Raw genomic sequence first — 24,553 nt, forward strand, 5'->3', positions numbered from 1 at the left:
GCGGGCGTAATTTTTATTCCTAGGAGGGTTAGGGGCAATGTCATGAATAATTCATGTTTATCCATGAGAACGGACAATGACATCAACAGCATTGTTGTTAGTTACTCAACTAGTTACAATACATTAAAGCATTTTAAAAAACGGTTGTTGTCGAGCTACCACACAGTAGCCTAGTGGATAGCGAGATGAGCTATGGATACAAAGATCCCTGGTTCGAATCCACGTCGTCGCTGCTCATTTTCATCAGCTATTTTTCTTCTCCAAATTTATCACTGAGATAATTTTAAATTAAGGGGAAAATAGAACGAGAACCTAAGTCTTGCAATGATTCAAAGGAAAAACTGAATTATTCATGACATTGCCCATAACCCTCCTAGGAAAAAAAGTTACGCCGGCGGCGGGGGACTCAAAAGTGTCTAAACTTCACTTCACACTAGTACGACTGGACGGGAGGAAAGTTAAGTTAACTTTAAACATACCCGGCATTTCGTGTATGTTCACTTTCGAAGAGCACGTACAGTGGCTCGCTTTCGACGGCTCGAATCATTTGCAAAGGGGCTTTAATCGCCACATGACCTCTTCACGCGGTCCGGTCGCTATGGCTCGACCTCGAGTAACCCGAGGTCGTTTATTGCTCCAGGTTGCGCATGTGCATCTGCACCCAAGACAAAAAGTATGGGAAGCTCGAGGGAAGTAATCGAACACGCTGCAGATGCATGAGCATTGTTAATATAGTTTCGCTCGTCCCCATAGAAAGCGAACCAGTTTGCAGTGCGTTTCCGTACAGATTTTCGAACAAGCGATTAGCCACCACCAGTGCCCTCGGGAGAGGGTGGGACGAGCGAATGTGGCCCAGTCATTCCTGCCTACTGATGTATATCAACAGAGGGCGCCATTTTCAACTTCAAACACATGACTTAAAAGGTTCAGATTAGAAAACATCATGGGCTGAACTAAAGTGATCTGAGACGATCCCGAGGGCCACTTTTTTAAGAATGCTAATCATTTCATGACTTTAGCGCATTTTATTCCTTTTCTAGCAGCACAAAGAAATTTGGTCACAGGAACTAACAAAGCGTTTAGTAAACCCACGTTACTACTTTCCCTTCTTATTATAAATAGATTGGCAAAAATTATTTTTTTTGCAAGAATTATGTACATGAAATTTACATCTGGTATAAAAAATGGTCCTGTCTTTTATTATCTAGATTTCGGTGATAATTTCAATTCGTCTGCCTCCTCTGTCTGGTACTGCAGCACCCCGTCCAATGGAAGGGATGGGAGGTATGTAGCCACCATAGGGACTGCCTGACAGGGTACCAGTCTGTGTAGGGGTCAAGGGGTCCTCGTCGCTCATTGGTGGTTCGCAGTAGGAAGGGTTAGGTGAGACGGGGTCAGTCAGTCGCGCATGCGCATGGCGGCCGTCCATGTCATCAGGTGATAAGCACATGATATCTTCGTCTTCGCTCAACTCGATGTTGGGCTTGTGCTCGCCGTTCACAACGCAAACTCTGTCTTGGTCACAGCAGCGATCGTGGTACTCTCCGTCTGGTTCGAGCGTGAAATACTTGGGTTCTAAAAACGGTATTGCGGGTGGTGTCTTGCAAGGGGAGCTACCACTATCGCTCCCTTTACGAGGCAAGTCCACGGACTCGATAACGTAGCTGACGGGGCTTTCCGGGCCGGTCTCGAATGGTATGGGCTCTATAATCTTCAGAGACAGTGACTGCTTGGATGGCAATGTAGCCGTGTTAGAGGCCAGATTGCGCGCTGCAGCTTCGGCCTCTGTGTACTCTGACATGTCGTTGGTCACGCTGCTAAACTGGTCCTCGTCAATGCACTCGTAGAATCCGCCATCAGCCGAGTGTACAGCCTCGTTGGTAGTGCTGCTGCTGCTGTCGCTGATCTGTTTGGCTGGTTGGTGCAGTTCTTGGTATAGGTGGAGCTCAACGCCTCGTGTGGTCTGCAGTGCAGTGTAGTAGGCATCGCAACGACCGCAAGGCGTTATACCAGTGTTAGGATAGGTCAGGTTGTCCACGTTATAAGATATACCAGCTGATCTTGACTTGGACCTGGACAATCGAATGTTAAAAAGAACCCAACTTGAAGTCTCCACTGGCAGAGTTGACTAAAACAATGTAAGGTTGAACATTTAAGAAATTCAATCGAGGATGATTTGAATCTGGGACCGTACCGGCGTTCTACCAAATGAGCCAGCCAGCCCTATGTTTGCAGGCTCAAAATTGTCAATGTCGTGTATGTATTATATATTCAATTGCAACCAGTCAGGTTCCTATTTACGTTTTTTTGGGCTTCCTCTTAACAAATTGAAAAGACTGACTCACTGGGTTTCTTGTTCTCGTTTAAGCTTCCAGTGAAAATTGTCCTGTCATTTATTCTAATGTTGTTATTTTGACTGATGACACTTCACACAGTTACAAGATTCAAATTGCTTAGTCAAGTTTGGTGCCTGACTTTATGGCAGAAACGAATATTCAGCAATGGGACTGAGATCCGTCGACATATGTATTGCAAATATACCACGAGAAATTGTGCTTTTTTTTTAAGTTCGTGACGTCTCAATATTATTTTTTTCAGAAATAAATAAATCCAAAATACCTCCGCCTTCGTCGACAGAAGAAGAACATGACGAAGAAAGCCATGAAACAGAGAACAAAGCCGCCTCCAACGGCTCCCGCTAGGATAAAGGCCGTCCACACTATAAAGAAAAATGCAATAGAACCAAAATTACGTTAACTAAGATAGAATTACCATTCGGCCAAGTCTAAAATGGAGCGATCATGAATTGGGTCATAAGCCCCGTCCACCTTGCTTTGTTTAAATTAGACCAAGCTACCGTTTATACGCGGCCCAATGTCATGACGTAATTGGCCATGTGCACTGCTGAATGACAGGCAGGAAAGGTCCATAAACAAATGTCGACTTTTCTCAAGGAACTGGATTTTTTCCCCAGGATGTGCTGCTAAAAAGCAGTTTTTTCCCCCGTGGTAGTCGTTAATTGACTTGCGGTTGACCCATGACATTGATCTAAAGTGCGAACGTCTATGGTCGAACGCTGGCCATCAGCCACACGAAATCACTCAGCCTGGTTCCCTGCTGTACCTTATGAAGCGTGTGGTTGTTGGTAACCAGCGATATGACCAAGCCCAGCAGGCTGGGCCCGAATAGTCAAAGTACAGTCTACTAACGTGGAGTTTAGTGAAGAGAGCCGGATCATCGCATGCGAACTAATAATTGCAAAAAACTTACCGGGAGGATCTGACGGCGAGCCGGCCATCCACGTGATCGGGGGCGTCACAGCTGGGTCCGTCTTCCTCTCTTTATTAGGCGTGGAGTTTGTGATAAGTCGGCCTAGGGTAGAGGCGGAGGTAGACTTGGGCTCAGTCCGCTGAGGGGTGCGCGGTGTCGTCCTTCTAGTTGTGGGTTTGCGGGGCGTGGTGTGCGACTCTCGCGGCGTCGTCGGTGGTGGTGCTGTTGTAGCTGTTTGAGTGGATGGAAAGTTGAGCATCTTTAAAAATCAGTTCAGATTAAATAAAATTCGAATTGTAAATTGGATTTGTTGCTCTTATTTTGCCCCAAAACTTAAAAAACAAAACATAGATTTTCATTTTCAACTGAATATCTGTCTGCATTTGATTGTACATTTTCGGTAGATTTTTTTAGTAGTATTCATATAAGCTTGTCGAATCTTTATAAATTTACACAGAATTATAAAAAAAAATTGAAGAATATCTTCTCAACCATTAAAGATCACAAAAAACTCCTTCAGTAGTCACCTTGCTGTTTTGTGACCCCTTTACAGTGTACTTTCGATTTTTCACTGAAAAGCAGAAAATAAAGAAAGAAAAAAAACCAAGCAACAAACACTCACGTGGTGATTCGTACAAGTCCACAAATTTGATGTCATCAACTGCTATGTCACTGTCGAATCCACCTCGAATGGCTTCGAAAATAAGCTGGAAAAATGACAAAAAAGAAAACCCCAAGAGGTGACAACGACATCCATGAAAAGGAATACAAGAGGAAAGAAGGTCGGGGTTGGTGCAGTTGTACTTTCCTCATCTTTCACCTCTTTGTACCCGGTTCCAATCCCACTCAGCATTTGGGTTTCCATTCCCTAAATATTTTCTAGGGATTTCCAAAAAAATATTTATCAAGGGTAATCATTCTGGGTCTCAAAGAGAACATGTCTTAATTGCCTTCTCTCTAAGTGTTTCTTTGGGCTTTCGAGATACAGTACCACAGGCACTTTGGGAAAATAGTTCATTTCATTACAAGAAATAATTAGTATAGAAGCCATTGCTGCTCAGTAAATTCGCACGGATTTACCGGGAAATTCCCAGTGGCTATGGGCAGTGGCGTCGCCAAGGGGGGGGGGGGGGGGCAGGGGGGGCACGTGCCCCCCCCCCTGGAAAACCTAGTGCCCCCCCCCCCCGAGTGCCCCCCCATCTGAGATTTGGGTTGGTAAAAAAATATATATATTTTTTGTTATATTCAACTCCCATCATCTGAGTGGGTTTTTCATAAGGACAAAGAAGCACAGTAATTCGTATTTTCTTCAAATGAGCATCAAATGTGGCACCATTTTGCATCTAGCCCATCCTCCGTATGCAAAAATTTTCCAAAGGGGAGGGGGGCACCCCCTCCCCTTAGACCCCTCCCCCAGGACGGCGATCCGTATCCACCTAAGTGCCCCCCCCCCCCATCAAATGCTGGTGCCACCCTGTGCCCCCCCCCAGACTGAAAAGTCTGGTGACGCCACTGGCTATGGGCCAAGCTTCTAAAGATGTAAATCTTATCAATGTAAAACAAAGAAAGCAAATCCTATTTCTAAAAACAAAAATGGATGAAAGAAAAATAGAGACTGAAAGACCCAATCCAATCTGTGACCCAGCTAGGATTATCGGCTGGGTAACCTGATGATGATTTTCAACAACGATTCCGGAAAGCAATATTCATTGTGCATTGTTTCTTCTTGGTTCGTACTTCAGTTACTGCAGCCTTTTCAATGTCTTTGACAAGTTATCTTAAATGGGTCATCGGAAACGCGTATGAATACAGACTGTTCAGCGGCCCAGGTGAACAATAGAGTCCACACAAAGATTCTATACCCTGCCGGAGAACATGAGCGTGGTCCGCCCAAGGGATGGTGGAAAAAAAACTTCATTAGAACGAAGGCACCGCCATCTCCGCTTTGCGATAAGAATCAACTTCTTCCTCATCATTGGCCCTTTGAGTCCAAATCATGAGTAGTTTCAGCGAGGGAGCCGGCGAGGGGAAAGGCGGTGAGATCGCCGCCAGATGGGCGAGGCGTAAGGCCCGGGATATATCCGTGGGCTAGACGCTGCGATCGCACGACGCGATAATCATGGATCGTACGCCTTCATTCACCGTGAAAAGCGCCCGCAGCGTTGAACAATAAACCCCTAGTCCTACGGTAAATCTCTCCAAAAATGGGCGCCAATTTTTCTCCCCTCCTCCCCTTAAAAACATGGTAATGATTGTTTTCTTTCAATCAGGAGGAGGCTGTGACACGCCCCCAAGGTGAATGTTCCGATTTCGGCGCGGGTTTCGTAAATCCGTTTAAAGGATCTCGCAATTATACCAATTTTTTTTTAAACCAGTGAAACGAGGGTTACATTCGATCGTCGAGATAAAACCCTAAGTGAATTAATCACACCAAAGGTGCCATTGGCACAGAAACAATCTGATTTTCGGGCAAGAAAAGGACCATTCCAGACTCCTACAATTGATTAAGAAAATACTTTATTGAATCCTTAAATTCGCCCATAGGAACAAAAAAAAATATAAATAATAGAAAAACAAAACACTACAATAAAATTACTGCGTCCCCACTAATTTTTTTTTGGGGGGGGGGGTCCTCTTTATGGGTACAATCCAACCTTCGCTTTCAATGGGAGATGGCTCGATTACATTTCACGTTCTTCCATTTCTTTACATCGATCGTTATTTCGAAATTGCGAAAAAGGGGAAAAAATCAATCAAAATGTATAACGACGAACAAACATATCAATTTTCGTTCTACATTTTAATTCCTAGACGGCTCAGTCTGCACGCAGCCACTGATACATTTTGATGATTTTGCTCCCTTTGTATCCATCGGTACAATCTCTAAGCTCCTTAATCTCCGTGTAAATACGCTGGCTACGTCAATGCAATCCTTTGTGGCCTCTACCTGAGTTCTGTAGTACACGTGTACTGATTAGAATGTTAAGGACGAACCTTAGCACTCGAACGACTTGTCTTCGCACTTTTTTGACTATTCATTCCCATACAATACCTCTTTGCGCTCTTTTACTGCTATTATACATTCAAAACGGGGAAAGATAAAAAGACGTCATTCGCAAATTATACCAACCTGACTTTCTGTCTAACGTTATATCATTTTAATAAAAACACAGTATTATTACAATGATTCCTGATGGGTCCATGGCATTTTTATGCAACGTATGTCATAATGGTATTACACAACCTTCCAATGGGTTGTCACTAGTCGTGTAAATTGTCCATGATACCAAACCCAATTTGGTTTCACATTTACGTAAGACCCCGCTCATCAAAAGATGCACGTCAAATGCATGTGTGGTTCAATAACTAGCGTTGCTATCAGGTGTGGGGAGTCTGACGAGTGCCTCAAGTCCACCCATTGGGTCTTTTTGCCAAGTTCCCCGAAGCTGTCCTATACCTTGCATTGCCCAAAACGCCCCACTGAGCCAATCGTACTTATGTCCCATCGTGTGTATACAATGTGCAAGCTGAGCTCACCAGTGCAATCTGATGAACTTCCCCCGAAACTGTTTAACGCGAGGAAGGGGCAGAATATCTCATACAAGTCTCAACTAATACGAACTCCTTGAGAACAAGATGAAGTGATGGTGCCTGAATATCATATTTTGGAGGGGAGATGAAGATGAAATGCATGGGTGAAGCATGCAAGTCATGTCTCGTATCAAGGAGAACCCAGTAGTTTCTTAAGTGTTAGGTGCTGATGACTCATGGGCTGAGCGATCGGGAACTACCGTCAAGTTGTCCCTAGGCCATTCAGCGAACAGTCAGTGAGACTCTACGAATTGTACACGCACCCTTTACATAACTTCTTTTTTCGTACTTTGTCTTGGTTGTGCTTCTCAAGTTTCCTTGAAAGGCATAATTCATTACTTCATAATTGGTGTGCATTTCACTTTTCTTATTAAAGGGGTGCTCCGGTGGGTGTGATTTACACACATGACCCGTGGCAATATAACACCTGACGTGGATTTCAGAGCGTTGATTGGTCAACAAAACAAACGCTGTACCAATGAAAGAAGAAAGTTTATAAAAACCTCATGAATATTTTTACTTGACCACTGAGGGATAATATGATAAGCAATTTTGTACGAGAAGGGTCCAATCGTAGTTTAAAGTTATAAACTATGAATATTAATGATGTGAGCAATATTTGTTTGTGCTGTACGATTATACTTGACCACGATGCACACACGCAAAACTCTTATTAATTAAAAGGTGGAATTTGATTGGTCGGTCATAACAAGGCAGATCGAGTGGTTTGACTCCAATGACAGAATATCAGTCTTCCCGCCACAGATACCAATTTACTGGTTCCCAAAAGGACATTTATTTACTACCGATACAGTTACTTCATTTACCTCAAACGGTTGCGTGCAGTAGATGTTTAATACGCCTGTCCCCAGCCACATGTCCCTTTGTCGTCTTTCTCGCGACCACAATGGCAGTCCGTGACAGGCGTACACTGTCAGCGTGCCAAGCTTGTCTGGCTCGTATCCGTCCCACATGTGATAGAAGAACCTATGGGTAACCGAAACATGTACAACGTACGGGTAATAAAGGGGGATGTTAAAGAAAAGGTACAACGCACGGGTTTCAGTGAGGATGTACAACGTATGGATATTGCGAAGAGATAAAACGAGGGTAACGAGGACAAATGTGTGGGATACATGGATCTAAATGGTTAAATACATGGATAAATGGGCTTAATATATTTGTCTTACGTAATCCCATCTATCTAATCTACGATGACTTCACCCAGGACGTCGCTAGAGGGGTGTTGAGGTGGGGTGTGAAACCCCCATTAATCGGGTCTGTAGGCAAATGTGTTGCAAAAATAGCGCCACCTAAGATCGTCTGCTCTGAACAGTGCCCCCAGAAAGTCAGATGGTATATCCCGACACTTTTTGATTTTCCATCGGCCGGGTGGCTGATACAAATAGGCCTCCTGCTTATCTCCAGCACGAATGGCCTGGATGTAACCACCCCCCCCCTAAAAAAAATTGGTTTGGCGACGCCCATGACTTCACTTTCTTCTATGATGTCATCATATTTTTTGTAACACATTCAAAATCTCCGAATCCATTAATTTAGGACACACAAAAGATGCACTTTTGATCATTTCCATAGTTTTGCAATATATATCCTTTTTTTTAACGGTCAAGGACGCCTACATTAATTAAAAGATTAAATGGCTAAGTATAGGCATGTTATTCTAAAATCTTGGCATGCCTTCTCCCCTCGAAAATGGGAAGCGCGCCCCCACCGCTCAAAACGCCAAAACAGGAGACGTCTACCCAGCAGATTTTACCAGGTCACTTGCTAAATCACACACCGAAAAAAGATGTTGTGAAGCCTTTTTCAACCCCCCACACTGTAGTTCCATCGGTGCCCCAAATTGTCTGGTCGGACACAACCGCCAGGGAATTTTCCCCATTTCTTTTCTTTTGCAAATTTTTGGCGGGGGAAAAACCGCGGAATCTGTCAGGAAGTTGTCTAGGGACAATGGATCGGCGTCGGAATCCAATAAGTCATGGCCTCTTTATTCGCGCTTTTTGTCGGGGCCGGCGTGCCACAAGCAGAGGGGAACGGCACGGCTTATTACCGTCCAAACACTCCACTCTATCCCCACATGGTTCGACTCGAGCCGGCCCGGGAATATCGGGCACGAGAAATAGAAGCTCACCGTTTGGAAATAAACAACCTGGATTTAGGCCGTATTCTACGTCTCTTTAGCTTCCCTGAACACACACACACACAGAAATCGGAGTCAATTTATGGGGACTCAAATCGAAGCCTATGCGACCCGCCGGGGACTTAACGAGGGTTCAATATTAGGACAGCTATCTACGCCGAAGGTCAGTACGGGTTTGAAGTTGTTAAAGGCAAAACAGATCGTGCATTAATAAATCTCTTAAAAAAAAAAAACCATCGCCATTTCTTACGATGCCTTCCCACGCATTGGCGCCGATTTAGTGACGCGAATGTTGTAAATAAATTCGAAGAGCATATAATGGTTCAAGTTTGGTAATTTCCTGTTAAGTTTAGAAGCGATCGTTCAAGGTGAACAAACCTGAGCGCCTTTATAACCAGGCATTTCTCCAACAATCAGTTTACATTTCTCCGACAATCAGTCTGCCTTTTGTCATTCTCTCCCTTTTCATATGAAGCAACAAAAGACTGAAATTCGATACAGATCATAACGCTTCTCACGGAGAGGACGCCGACGTCATCGTGACGTCAGAGATGTCAAATCATTCAGAACTACGTGCGTATTATGGTATGTGCTCCTTTCACACACGAAATCTGCCCGGAATATATAGTTAGGGGGAAAATTGCCGGAAGTTAGACAACGTGCACGCGCGAGTTCAGTGACCTCAACAACATTGAATAGATTATTCACACGACAGGTGATGCCCAATTTCTTATTAAGTCTTAACAAAAAAACATCGAATATATTAAAGCCAGTATTGGAGATTATGGGCAACGATGACTATGACTGGGCAATACTTAATATGGATGTGTTCATGTTCGCGGTTTAGGTGCTTACGTTGCACAAGCTCACTATGGTCTTGGAGGCCTTCATCGAGGTTCTGCGCGTGTATCGACTTTATGATTTTTTTTTCAAACCTCGCCTTCGTTTCCAGCTTCAGCTTCGAGTCTCTTTTGATATGGCACTTAGTACGAGCTAACGAACGGACATCGACTCCCCCCCCCATGAGGCACTGCTAAAAAAATGGCCTCTCCGAATTTGCGTATAGGTGGATAATTCTGCATCTCCTTTTACAAGCTCAACACGTATTATCATCAGAGGTATATCATTACAGGAAATAGGTATAGAAGGAAGAGGTTACCTTAGCCTTCCATGACCCTCCCGGAGCTGATAGGCTGGGAAGGAGAAGCGAGCGACCTGCCCTCGCTGAGTATCGTTGTAAGACGACGGAGCATACATGTAGTACCCTGTAGGAGAGGGAGAACGAGAAAGTGACATTTTAAACTTAAGTGTAACGGTTGAGCTGTTTTTGAGTTCGCAACATGATGTGCGTTTCTCTGATCAGCTTTTTTTTCTGTTACTCTTTTTCTTTTTCTAATACAAGGGCGGATCCGGGGGAGGCAAAGGGGGCCATTCCCACCCCCCCCCAAGAACCTTTTTTGTCGAAGTGACACCGCAATAAAGGCAGGCACTGCATACACCATCTTTTCCTTAAAAAAAATGTCAAAGTGGTCAGAAATTGCCTCAGATCGCACCACACAGCATCTAGAATCCAAAACATTTTCGGGGCCCTTAAGCGGGCCCCGAACCGTACGCCGTAATTTTTTGGACCCACTTTTTGGGGGACCAATTTTTTTTGGCCGACCCCCAAAAATTGTGTTCTGGATCCGCCCTTGTTCTAATGTGCTAACCAAGCCTTAAAATCTCTCGACTAATTTGATATAGATTATGAGAACAGTCGCTGTCCTTATAGCCTAATTACAAATATTAACACGCGCGCAATAATCCATAGATTTTTAGGAAACAGGCACTACGTCTCGCGTGCACGCGCAGTCGAGAATATGGCAAATCAGCAGTGACGTAACGGCGAATAGCAACCAATACGATTACACAAGCTGTAGTTGCTCTGCCTTTCCTCATTTCACATACATTGTCAGGTTTCAAATCTACAATTTTATGGACGTAGAAAAATAGTACTGTGTAGTAACAAGCATATATATATTTACGAACGCACAGCGTTTACGAACGCATAGGGTTTACGAACGCATAGCGTTTACGTATGGCCCGGCAGCAATGGCGTCCATGTGTATTCGATACCTCTCTTTTTGACCGTTCGTGCCAAATTCATAGAGCTTTTTATTTCGTACAAATGCTTGCAATTTGTTAAACACACAGTTTATAACAGGCGTATAAATGCTTGTTACTACGAGTATAGTACTCTCCTGTACCGATTTTCACCGGCGCGATTTTTTTCTAAAGGTTATAGGTGCTGTCTTTTAAATCGAGCTTTAAATCTTTTGATGTGTTCCCAATGTTTATTCCTACTCAGTGGAAGTGCTCTCTTCCTAGGGAAAATTGACTCGCACCTGCTAGAACAAATTTCAAGACCTGTCGAGCTACACGAAATACTGACAATTTAATGAAACGCTGCTCGTAAAACAACACACTTGGTGCATGACTTCGTTTATTAAAGCGACAGTACTATAAGCTAATTTCTATGCTGCGGCAACTGCCCTTTAACGATTTTTTCCCCTCAGCTGACGCATGTATATAAGCAGGATGCCCATGCTACGTGCCCGTCTTTAAGTGCTCCAGATTTCCTAAAGAAAAGTGATCTTTCCCTGTCCCACAGCAAAAACTGGCGTCACGACGGAGGAACAACAAGATTTAATAACTCACTTTACCGCGAATAAAAACCCGGGTCTGCCCCACAGCCGATACATTTAAGAGAATTATACTGAAGGATTTGGCGACGAGAATCACCGTCAACTTTTTTTCTTGTTCGCCACGCCTGCGGCAGCAGGCGCTGCACTATAGCACAGTCCGTATGGGGCTGCGTTTCAGTTCCTGTTTCTGTTGCTATCCAAGTCATTCCTCACCATTAAAAATAGTCTCCCACAGCTAGTACAAGATTTGCAATTTGCTTAGAATCAAACACACTCAGGAGAGGATTGCCACGTTGACCGCTTGGAAAGTCACAGGCATTAAAGAAAAAAAAACCCGTTTCTATGAGATGTGAAGGAGTTTGGTTTCACGTAAGGTTGTTTTAAGTGCTGATGTGCTACGTCTATAGATACTATAGATGGGTGCATAGCTATGTTCCCCAATACATATGTTCCCCAATACCGATCTTCCCCGAATTCATTACCCTAACCCTAACCCTAACCCTAACCGTAAGCATTTAAGGGAACATCGGTATTGGGAAACATCAGGTAGACCCCTATAGATATGGCCACTAGTGTACAATAACCGCCATATAAGAATGTCAAAAACTAGTGACCGCATTGCAAAGTTGACTCCATTGAACCTCATTATCAAGTCTGGCCCAAAATGCTAAGTTTGACCGTATTAAGCAAAACCCCTTTTGCAGTGTGGTGAGGGGCCCCTCTTCTGCGAAAAGGTTAAACTTGTTGTGATGCTACGGTCGGATTAGACCTCAAAGCGCAGCATCACGCGTGCTGTCAACACAGGCGAGCCCTATTAAGATGTCGTCCGCTCAGGCCTGTCAAGCTGGCGCGCTTCGCCCCCTCGGCAAAAATCGTGAGATTGTTATTTCCCGGCGAGATTGAGGTTGTAATTCGGAGGCAAACTCCACTTTGGTGGGGCCAGGACAGTGTGATCAGCACTAGGGCCGCAGATTCACATGGGTTCTATAAATAAACCGAACAGTATCAACTTAGGAACTTAACCTGTGAAAGCAAAAACCTTTCAAGTTTGCATGTACCGCATTCGAGACACTTAACTGATCATGTTAGCATATTGCCAATCAGCCGTGTACTCGAATAGAAAAACGGGTGTGTGCTGAAAATCACATCACCAATAGCTCGACCTCTACGTGAGCGTACCGAAGTACCACCTGTTATTCCGGTTCTCTGACCCTATTGTCCTTCGGACTTGGAATATAGGGTCCGGTAACCAGTGGTGAATCTTCCATACATTACACGGAAATACGTGTTATGTCTGCAAATTATATGCATGACGTCAATAGGTCTGAATCCCGCTTCTTTAAATTTAATTCAAAATCACAATGGTAAAGTTTGCCTGCAACCAGCCTATTGCAAATGCAATAGCCTGGCCACTAATTTGCAATTTTGGAGGGAATGAGCCTCCGATTTCTGCTGAATTTGAAGGTATCTCTGGCAAATATCAGTAAAGAGAGAAATATTGCTGTTCAATATTTACAACATATGCAGTTGAAATGCTTAAGAATTGCTTTCATGGAGACACTGGTGATTTTGTGTACTTTTTGTGCTAAGATGAGTGTGAGTTTCTTGATAATCGTGTGTTGAATGACCGGCGTCCATGCACAATTGAACATCGATTCAAAAATAAACAGTCTTGCTGCGCGCGCGCACAGATGATCCAATCAAAGGCTTTAAATGCGAGCTAGTTACCGGTCCCCATATATTTAGGGGGGCTGGGAAACAGTCTAACCTACTGTTTCTCTAGGCTGAGCACCATCGATAGAGGGCGCTCAGCCTGAATGGAAAACACCATCTTTCTGGAATTCAAAATAGCCTCCCGGGTGTAATAATAACAACGAACCAGCTTGCGAGAGGCGTGATTATTTGTAGCTATAGCGGATATAAGTTGTGATTCCTGTGACCCGAGGTGCGATTCGTTTTAGTTCCTTTAAAAAAAACAAAATTAGTTTGCTTGGCCCAGTTAATTAATTGAATGTTCCTTGCATTATTTATTTCACCGGAAAGTCAATCCGCCCTTAATCCTACTGCGCCAAGATTTGCTCTGCCCTGAAGTGTGATTTGGCAGCTCATCAATTTTTATATTTCCCAATGCCCCAATTTCAGCAGCTAAGTGGATAAATCTTTCCAGAAAACTCCGTAAGAGTTGATACAAAAAAATGTTTATTCAATACTCATGTATACACAGGTAGGCCTATACGTTAAGGTATATTACAAAAATGAGCCATAAGGGATACCAAATATCTTGATTGTACAAAATAATCGGCTTACTTGAGTTTGTAATTAAAACGTGTACGGAATACTTTCAAACTGCTACGTGGAACCAATAACATCCTTCAGGTGCCGTCTTACATATCCATTGCGTCTTGCTATATATGCACTGCAATGGCAGAGAACGCCATTAACGGGTAAAGTACAAGATGTCTGCTGCCACCAAGAGGTTGAATATCTTCGGTAGATCTGACGCACATGACGGTGACACCAGATGGGATAATTTCCTCATCTTAACGTCAACAAGCGCGAAAGTTTTTCTACTAACTTAAAGATGAACCACGATAATTGATCCAAACAGAATCGGAACTTAAGGTTCATTTTAAAGCCGCATATAATTGACAGCCTAGAGAGTTATCCCCTTTTCAAGCCACTGAAAATTGGCTCCTGGAGTTTGACTTACAAACGAATTTCGTTAGTACAAGGTGAAGGAAACTGTACATTAAATTTATAGTTTGTTGTATACATTTGAGCCACGGTATGAAGTGCAGAAGCCCCGAGTAATACCGAGATGACTAAACTATAATTGAATTCTTTGTTAGCTTTCTTCGTCGGCTCTAGCAGACAAGGAACGAAATGCAGGCAGATGCCTGCCAACAATCAAAGTGCGGTTGTTCCCATCCCTTAATCTATCTTTGTCCTGTCACTCCATTGTGTAGCCCGATCCACTACCAACATCCAATTATCTTCATAATTTCCAATTCAAACTTTTCCGGGTGTTTTCACAGCCCGCGTCCGTCGATCCTCTGTTGGTCTTCGTCACCAGAAAAAAAAATAGGGAATGATTAAAAAATTCCTATGAAAATTCATTGTATTGGCGCGTACATTCTCATCACGTCTTCCCGACATCGAGGGGACACTCTGCTATGCAAATTAAGGCAAATGGGGTTCCTCGTACCACGCCTGTGGTATCGCAGCAGCCATACCAGCGCGCTAGCTGCGGCCTTAATGAGGGCTCTACCCAACGGGTAGTTTACGGATGAAAAACCAAAAAGAAAAAAAAAATCTGTGCCCCTTCCCGCTTCTCCATCCGAAGATATGACTGGGGGCCAAGTTTAATTCATAGTGTTGTACCGGGTTATCCTTCCTTCTTACTCCCCTCAAACCGCCATCGATCGGACCCTCCAGCACGGATTGATTTGGGTGTGCGGCTGCTACGCGTTAATTCGCGAGGATTTGGAATCGGCTTAAGGGTTTTTTCTCTTACCAAGCCTGGGGCTAATCTCTTCACCGCAGAGGCAACTTAAATGACATCTCTTGAATTATGTACGCACTCTGTGCAGGTCGGTGCGGCCACACTCTCCATCAATTAGCCCGTTGCTATGCTTAGTCAATAAGGGCTTCATGTTACGGCTCCTGATATATCGGAATGTCTCAGGGAATCTCGGGGTGTGGCACGGCTCAGAGCTCAGTTTCCCCGCAACGCTTCGCATGCATGTACCATTTTCGTCAGTCCGTGTTGGAAACAAATCCACTGTAATCCGCTTGTTTGTTTGACAATTAATGCCTAGCTGTACGATTTGTAGCGAAGTTGCATTGGGTTTGTTGAGGTTTTACGAGGGATGAGGGTCTCCTTAAAACAAATACAAGTGAGGTACAATGCAAAATCATGAGCACGACGGATTCCAGTAGTTATGACAATGCAAGGCTAAACGGGATTAAGTGTGTATTTGTGAGGTTTTGTGTGATTTTAAGATGTTTTAGGTAATTTTTCGAGTTATTAAGAGTCGCCCTCGCCAAAATGAAATCAGGACACGGTGCACAGTTTAAGTCCGTTCTTGGGGACGACGAATTTTGTTTTTTTGAAAGTTCATGCGTGACTATTCAGGATTTTGCAAAAGTGCACAAGGGTCTGCGGGTTGTTCGAGATTTTTTAGGTTGAACAAGGAGGTACGAATCTCCTTTTCCAAAATCAAAATTAGGCATGATGCCCAATTCAAAAGTACCACTGCGTTGTCTTATGTTTCATTTTAAAAATATTTGACAAGACCGCAACAAAAAAGACACTTTAGACGGTAAAACTCTTCATTTGACGGGATCTTGCGAACTGCATGGCGATATCATCCCCTTTAGCCAAGCATTATTAACTATATTAAAAGATTTTTGACATATGCTATTCATTGTAACTTTTTCCCCGACAGCGTAATTATCCATTCTGAAAAATGACACGGTAAGACGATTTTTTCCTAAGAAAAGTTAATTTCCTGTCTCGCGCCATGAAAACAACCCCGAATTTTGTTAATTAGTTCCGAGCATTCCATCACATCATTGAACACAGCGAGACGCCAAAATGAAAAGCTGATGCGGGGCTACATTTGACTAGCAGGCCAAAGAAAAATATAAAGAAAAAGAATAATGAAATGAAAAGGGAAAAGGCGCGGCAAAGAACTTCAAGAAAAGAATTTTGCCCGGGGGCCGATTTCGGATCCGCACTGGCCCACTTCACGCGCGCGGAAAGTTTCCCAACTCGGCGGTCGATGTTGTGCCGCCACCGGCCTTTCGTCTTGCCTTACCACCGGACCGGCTAGACTTTCAATCGAACTCCAAAATTCAAGAAACCGCGGCCGGCTGTAGAGCTGATGACAATCCTTCTAAAACCAGCTGTATAATCCTACGGGTAATTTTTTTTTTACTTCGCAGTGTGAACGATCGCCGAAGAGATCGTCTCGGATAACTTGTCATTTCATTATGCAGCCCAAAACTCATATTTTTGTTCCCATCAAAATGTAAAGATGCTGATACAGCAATTCCCTTTTTTTCGTAACCAAATTTGAGTAGTTTGCACGTACATTATGTTCTTTAACCCTATATGAGTGGCTCGCGTCACAAAAATATACGTATGCAGTATTACTATTTCTGACAGTATTTCTGTAATGTCTCGATGCTGATCAAGGTTCCTCAATTCTCTTCCAATCACTGCATTTTCGGAATAGAGCACATCATGCACGACAGACAAGCAAGCACAAAGGTAACTCACATGTTACTTTTCACGTAAACTGAACTCCACTCGCCAAAGCATGACTGATTCGTTCTCAATGTGGCAGTGACATTTCCCTATCAAAGTTAATGAACCCAGTATTTTTCCCTCAGTTGAATTGCGGGCTGTTTCTACTGAATGATTTTCCGGTAAGATGCTTTTTTCCCCCAGAGGAAAAAAAATTATTCAATCTGAAAGCAACTTCTCAATTGAAATACACAACTACTTAAGAAACCATGGCAATATAACAAATAACTTGACCTATATAACACTTTTAGAAATACAGAGTTAACTTTGACACAGTACTTCAAAGGAGTCCCGTTTCGTATGAAGTTTGACAGTAGATCCATTTGTAATTGAAATGTAATTTTCCAAAGTAAAATAACGTTTTAAATCTAGTTTCAATAGTGCAAGGGATGGTCTGCTATCGTTCATCTTCATCTTATAAATGTAAAAACGACACAAAATAAGGATCGGGTTAAGAGCGCTTCACGATTTTTTTAGTATACCGAAGAGGATAGCCTCGTTGTCTAAACGTATATTTAAATTAAGAGTCTTCTTGAACCAATCATTAACTTGGGTCCAAAACATAGATGAAATCTTACACCTACAAAATAGACGAACAAGCGTTTCACTCTCTAACTTACAGAAAGTACACAGAGCATTATCTTGTTTACCAATTTTTGCTAAGAAGGAGTTAACGCCAAGAATTCTGTGGACTAATCTATATTGGAACCACCCGTACTTTAGTGTCGTTTGTAACGCTGAATGCAATATTACAAAGTACCATCTACTTAGAATTCTAACGTTCAGTTTTGTTTCCCACTTTGCAATAAATTTATAAACTACTTTTCTTGCAGATGTTAGACAGTTGCAAATGCGGTTGGAGCCTTTTTTGTCCTCCAAGAGTAGCCTAAAATTGAATGGAATGAAAGGGGAGCAGATATTTGCCCTCCTGGTACCCATCAACATAGTACTAAAAGAGGTTTTTTTGGCCTTAATTATCCCTCCATATTCAAGAAAATTAGTCTTAATATTAAATTTAGCCATAAAATTAACTAAGGTATAAGAAGGTCTCCCCTTTCATCTGGAAGATCACACACAAAGAAAATACCCTTGTTACTCCAGTGTTTGCAATTCATGAATACAATTTAGGTCTATATTCTAATTCTATGGTTGTACCATAGAACACTAATTGGGGGTAAGATGGGTTCTAGCAAAATCCAATTCCATGACGTCACTCAGTCAGGTTATATTGTAATTAACAAATTGCCAATTTTGTTTTTGATATACGCCCAAATGTCGATTCCTTGGGGAGGTCTTTATGAAATCGTTCCTGTGTCCGTTCAAGCTGACGACCTGCTAATTTACAAGCTTTTTATAATGAAAATTTAACTCGTACTTTTCCTAGCTTTTCTTTTTGGAAGGAGTTCTAATACAGCCCTATACACAATATGCAAGAAAAGTATACCAACAATCTGTTATTTGAAGTCCATAACTTAATTATTCGCTTTAATACAGTGTTACATTTTGTACAATCTTAGTGTACGTACAGGTTACTAAATAATATGCCAACTTACTATAATTATTCCGAATTAAACCCTAGATGGTGTTGGTACCGCGCACATGTCAGCAATATAAATGGCCTATTGGCTGAATCTGTTCCTTGCTCTATGGCTGAATCAGGCAAACAAATTGCAACGTAAATTCTGCAGAACATGTTTTTTAACTCACCAATTCTTCAATTTCAAGCTACATTCCCATTTCCTCTGAGAAAGATTTTCTTACTGACAAGTTCGGAGGTCTTGTATTTCTGCACATCCCTAAACCTTCTCATCCAAACCATATTTCCCACTACATTTCCCCAGATGTTGGATAATCCCCACAGCTGACGTCATTCAATGCATGTCTTTTCAGGTAAAGCTCATTTCCCAGGAGGGTGTGGTAGCTTGTGAATAACAAGCGTCAATATCTCTTCTCTCTCGGCTTTCGGCCCAACGAAAAAAAATCATTTCTTTTCTTCCTAATTGGCCCGCTATAGCTTTTTCACCCTTTAAGATGCCTCACTGCAGACAACACTTTGATTTTGCCGCGATTCAATTTTAGCGATAAATGTTCAGATCCCCGCGCGAATGGCATGCTCCCATGAGCGGATCGGTTAGCTCACACAAACTTCATCTTTCATCCATAATTGTTTTCTCATATTCCCCCATTCTCCCCCCCCCCCAAGATTGCAGTCGCGGAATGAATATTTTCAACTGGCAATCCAATTAATTTTTCTAACTTCGAGAGATAAATCTGACGAATCACGTCAATCAAAGACTCTGCGGTATCAATAAATCTATGTGTCGAAATGGAATTACAATCAAATATTCTGCTTCGGAATTGTCGGTACCTGTTTAGGCTACAACTGGCATTTTGTTGAAATCTGGAAAACTGCCGCGTTCCACTTCAATATAACAAACACCGCAATTACGGTCTACGGATAGTTCGATAGCAGATTGCATCGCTGCTTCCACTAATTCTCAACATCATGGGGGTGTTTTTAGACGGGGCACAGAGTATTAGGTGTTAAAACAGCACCACATCATTGTACAAATGAAATAACGGCTGTTATCATGTAGTTTCCAAGCAGGGCCTCCGCATTCTGACAAAAGTATGACCGACCAACTAACTGTGAAAGCAGCATGTATGCCAATATATAATAATACATTACACCTGCCAACGAATACATGTACCGTATACAGCGTGTCCCAAAAAAAGTCCCTCTGATAGACTGCTAAATTAATTCCAAAATCAAGTATTATTCTCAATTTAGTGTTCAGATTAAGAAAGCCCATTTAATTTTGTATCTTCTGTGAAAATTTCATTGGTCTCGCTTCATTGGTTTTGAATACACAGTCTATTATGTAACAGCAGTGCTTTTCAGCCCATTCCAAGTTTGCAGGTGGAAGGATGTGCAGGAGGACAATAAAGGTTTACAAGCTGGACATTGAAGAACAAACCATAAGTGGAACACACCCTGTGAAAGCACACACGACCAGTGGAACTGAACTTTGATTAGTTTTCATTTAAAAAAAGTAAATGAACTTGACTTTAGTTACTTAATAACAAAAACAAGAACACAGTTGTTGAAATAATAGTGAAGCATGGAATAAGGTATGGTATGTCTGTAGTGTGCATTTCTTTTTATCAAACTTGGAATGGGCCGGAAAGCACTGCTGTTACATAAAAGCCTGTGTATTTAAAAACCAATGAAGCGAGACCTTTGAAATTTTCACAGGAACTACACAATTAAGTGGGCTTTCTAAATATGTAAACTTAAATTGAGTATAAAACTTGATTTTGGTAATTATTCTGTGGTCTATGAGAGGGACATTTTTTTGGGGACACGCTGTAGAGGTAGAATTTGTGAGCGAAAAAGTGGGTAAGGCAGGTGCAGTATCTTCTAATGGGAGAGTACCGAGAAGCTTTAAACTGCAATGTGTGCCATCCATGTTCTACGATCAATGGCAGATATGCACGTACGTTGAAGCAACGTAAAACAAAGGAGGGGTTGGTTGTGTTTGCTGCCACCGAGAGTCCTTTATCCCGTCCAGGTTCGTGGAACCTGCAAACACTCAAACCGAAGTGTTTCGTATTCACGACAGTTGGAGAGTATTATAAGGATACAGGGTAGGATAGCATTTCCAAATCTCGTCTTCGTTAGCGGCTTTGACTACACAGGCTCCAGTTTCATAATGTTAGATCTACGATCAAGTGGGAGACAGGGGCTCAATATTTAGAGCATTTGTCGCTGAACATCAAATAATACCACATGTAATATGAGTCCATAATGTGTTAGAGTGTGTTATTTCGGTATAGTCCTTGATTTTTTGTAAAATGAGCATCACGGTGCCAATCATGCATGGTGTAACCATGGCCGAGGTACCCGTTTAGTAATCTTACCTGATGAGTTGTTATAGGTGTGATCAGCCAAGGGGCCGGAGTACCAGCTAGGGGAGTGTCCTTTTCCGCGTATCCAGTTGAATTCGTTGTTAGGTGACTGCGTGTAGCCACAGGCTTGTTCATTCTGAAAGTCACAGTTGATAACAACTGCGAAAATGACAGAAAACATAGATTATACCTCCTTGATAACAGTGATAAGCCACCGAATTAGCATCAGGGAATTAGCAACGAAAAACTAGATCATTTTGTTTAACAAATGTTGGGTACGGTAATAAGAATCTATCAAAGCATTGGAACACAAACAAAATATTATATATTGAGATATGATATGCTATGAAAGCTATCCACAAGAACTTAATGAAACACAAATTTCAATCTTATAAAAGGTTGTGTCTCCATCATTGTCTGTCTTCTCGAGCCTGCAGCATATTATTTCATTACAAAATTTATGACCAGTCGCTAGACATTAAAAAGCTATACATTAACGCTTACAGCACGTGAGTATCAAAAATCAATCAATGAAATTGCTTTCATTTCAGAGATGACTCATGGATTCACTTGAATCGTCTTTTGTGAAAGAAACACCTAACAGACACTAAACACACATTAGTGTCATGATCTTCAGCTATATGCGACACGGCCAGAAATGCATGCAACTTTATCATACTATGTCTGGAGTCAAGTGCCCTAGAACATATAACAAACAGGCGTCAATGGCAATTTAAGAGGCTCCTACCACCACAAAAGGTATCAACGAGAAAGTTCCCGATCAAGGATAAAAATCACGGATGTCGCGAAGTCGCGCTATCAAAATACTCGGCGTATCCACTTGTCCGAATCAGCCACGTCAACAGAACCTATCGGTGACCGCAACCGGACCCAAGAAAACGCACTTGAGTTTTACCAGCCATGCACGATTACAGCTATTTAAGTGCGCGGCCATTGTTCAGTTTGAAAACCCAACACGGTTTCTGCTGAAGACGATTACGGCCATCAAATCTCTGAAAATGTTATTTTTGGGCGGCACTTGAAAACGGCGAGGTGTATAATTGCAGAGGACGTTTGGTGAGCCACGAGGGAACACTCTGGGTAACTCGAGTATTTTGTCTCTGTATATAGTAGTTGTTGTTGAACGAGGCTGGGCCGGGCCAATAGGCTGGTGGCGCGACACAAAATAGAGACGGGTACCCGTCGAAAGCTGAGCGCGCGATAATTGACGCAAACCAAAGCTTGTTTCCTGTCTCCTCAAGAAATCTAATATAGAGTTACCCACTTGTTCGTGTGTGTCAGGTGTTCCAATCGATCCGTTTGTTTTGTATAATCCTCGCGCCTTCGGGGTCCGCCGCGTATATTTTTGTAGGTTATCAACTTGATCAGGTCCCATAGCTTTGTGTTTGGCTATAATACACTGTCAGTGTCAACTCGCCAAATGCGATGAGCGGCGAAAGAAGGGAACGGATGCTCGCGAAAGGGGAATAAAAGCAGCTCCGTTACAGGCCCGCGTTCGTTGACATTTCGGCGCAAATTACATTTTAGGTGAAACGGGCCGACTTTGAGGCCCGCATGCAAAAAAGGGGTAAAGATATATATTACTTGACGAAGTTAGCGAGACTTGCTGCGACAACACAACACCCCGGGTAGGAGGTGGGTAATAGCAAGCTGTATCATCGCGACGAAGGGCGAAAAGGTCAGGGGATGCACGGTTGGGGAATAAAGCCCGCGAAAACACAACATGATGGCTTGAATATCAATCCGGGTGGTGCGAAAAAAAACACTGCTTATATCAAGTACAGTGACAGGCTGATGCAGGGTTAGTCTAACGGAGTTCAGCTGCCGTTGAATTATCAGCTCATCTTAAAAGAAAAACCCTTCGACTTCCCCAGACTTCGTGGAATAATCTCTATGTAAAAAACGCTCTTTATTGAGTCCCTGGTGGATCTGATCTGGCTCAGAACTATAGCCTGGACTGAAAACAACTTTAGCCAGTCACTGAGCTGTGAGTAGCGGGCATTTGCTTTATAAAAGGGACGGAGTTTATCCTGTTGAGCAAATTAGCATGTACAAGCAGGAATGATGGGTGACGAGAAAGCCGGCAGGTATATCTGAGTGGGCAATATGCGGACTGCAGACGGGGCAAGCGTTATAAACTGATGTCTCAAACATAAAACGCCATTAAAATATTCGCCAGAATTTTTTTCTGCAAGATTGGAACCAATTAATTGAGCCCACTGGTACTTCTCAGTTCGAAACTTCGGGGATAATAATATATGAGAGCGGGACCGGCGAGCAGAAGACATGTTTTCATTATCCTCCTAACATAAGAACGCATTCCCGACTGTAGGGGGCGCTGTGCTGTGATGACGATTATCCTAATCTCTTCTGTGAATATTCAATGCGAATTGGTCCAACGTGAAATGTTGTTTTGATATTGGTTTATTTTAAATAACATCAAAACCAACCAGAATTTCTGTCGACTACGATGTGAAGCATTTATTGCAGACTATAATGAATAAGTCATGTTTAGCGTCTGTCAATACGTTTAAGGCACCCTAGCGGGACCGCGGAATGAATGAAGCAAATGTTGGTTTCTTTTTGAAAATGGAATATCGTCACGTCAACAGTTCGAAAATAAGACAGACAGCTCACAGTCCCCTCACATCTATACTGTAGTCACATCTAACGTGCCATCACATCTAACATTGGTACGCAAGAGTAGACAGTTTCTAGTTTCATTGTCACTAAATTTAAATTAGATAAACTATTGTCAGTGCAAGGGGTCTTTTGATTTTTGGAATATTAGCAAAATCAAGAGAGAATGCATCTCATATTTATTTTATACTTCCCCCCAGTCATTACCAATTTACTCCTAACTCCAGAATATTCCTCTCTCCAAGCCAAAAGGCAATGTCTCGCAACCAACGAAAACCACGAATTCCAAAACACTGGCTATTAGCATAAGGCCCAGTTTCCGTAGAACAACATCCCCTACCCCTCCATAGCAATTAAGAGCCAAAATCATGAAAGATAACCCCGCGTTCGGATGCATTGCATGTCCGTACGGCCCTCGGAGATACGGCCGCGGGGCTATTTTCTGCTTCTCTTAAAAATACCGGGGCGGGTTCGACCAACCAATTTCCCACGAGCCTCGACCCTGCGCGCGCCGCAGTCCGCACGCGCCGCGCGGAATTTCCGCCATTCCTTCACACTCGATAATTTTTCTCTGTCTTCGCGCACAACAGGAAATGCAAGGAACGGTGGGCGAAGTAGAGCTCGTGCTGGAGAGGGTGCCACAAGGGAACCAAGCCAGGTGGGGAAGAGAGACGATGGGGCAAAACAGGCAGACAGATAGAGCTCGATGAAGGTGTTTTCTCACTGTCTTCGGCGTGGCTTCCGGTGCTTTGCGTTGACGGCTGTTTGCTGTGCGAAAATACGGTACCGCATTGCAGCTTGGCAGCTCTAACATACCATGCAGTGGAGATATAATATCGGTAATTCGATAGTGTGAGGTGCAACTGCAAATTACGTAGTCAGTAGGAGCGACTGCAAACTACGTAGTAGTGATTGGTGATATTTGTTTTACTTAAGAAATAAAGAATGGACAGTTTACTTAACATC

The 24,553-nt window shown here is 42.8% G+C and overlaps 1 protein-coding gene across 1 annotated transcript; it reads right to left on the reverse strand.

Moving 5' to 3' along the window:
• Positions 1-300: 300 nt before the first annotated feature.
• LOC119728763 lies at positions 301-21,122 on the reverse strand. Its single transcript, XM_038201142.1, has 7 exons — positions 20,939-21,122; positions 10,182-10,287; positions 7,689-7,848; positions 3,893-3,977; positions 3,271-3,501; positions 2,620-2,719; positions 301-2,072 (listed from the first exon to the last, which is right to left on the reverse strand). Exons 1-7 carry the CDS (start codon positions 21,105-21,107, stop codon positions 1,205-1,207), a joined length of 1,719 nt encoding a protein of 572 aa, XP_038057070.1. The 5' UTR covers positions 21,108-21,122; the 3' UTR covers positions 301-1,204.
• Between the last annotated feature and the right edge of the window lie 3,431 nt (positions 21,123-24,553).

This window comes from Patiria miniata, unplaced genomic scaffold (assembly GCF_015706575.1).
Source record: "Patiria miniata isolate m_02_andy unplaced genomic scaffold, ASM1570657v1 HiC_scaffold_20, whole genome shotgun sequence".
NCBI lineage: Eukaryota > Metazoa > Echinodermata > Asteroidea > Valvatida > Asterinidae > Patiria > Patiria miniata.

Bases quoted from the DNA above. Each gene is read 5' to 3' on its own strand.
- LOC119728763 (XM_038201142.1), bottom strand. From the start codon at position 21,107: ATGTTTTCTGTCATTTTCGCAGTTGTTATCAACTGTGACTTTCAGAAT. The intron at 10,288-20,938 runs GTAAGATTACTA...CCTCTCCTACAG, and splicing joins CACCTATAACAACTCATCAG to GGTACTACATGTATGCTCCG. The intron at 7,849-10,181 runs GTAACCTCTTCC...GGTTACCCATAG, and splicing joins GAGGGTCATGGAAGGCTAAG to GTTCTTCTATCACATGTGGG.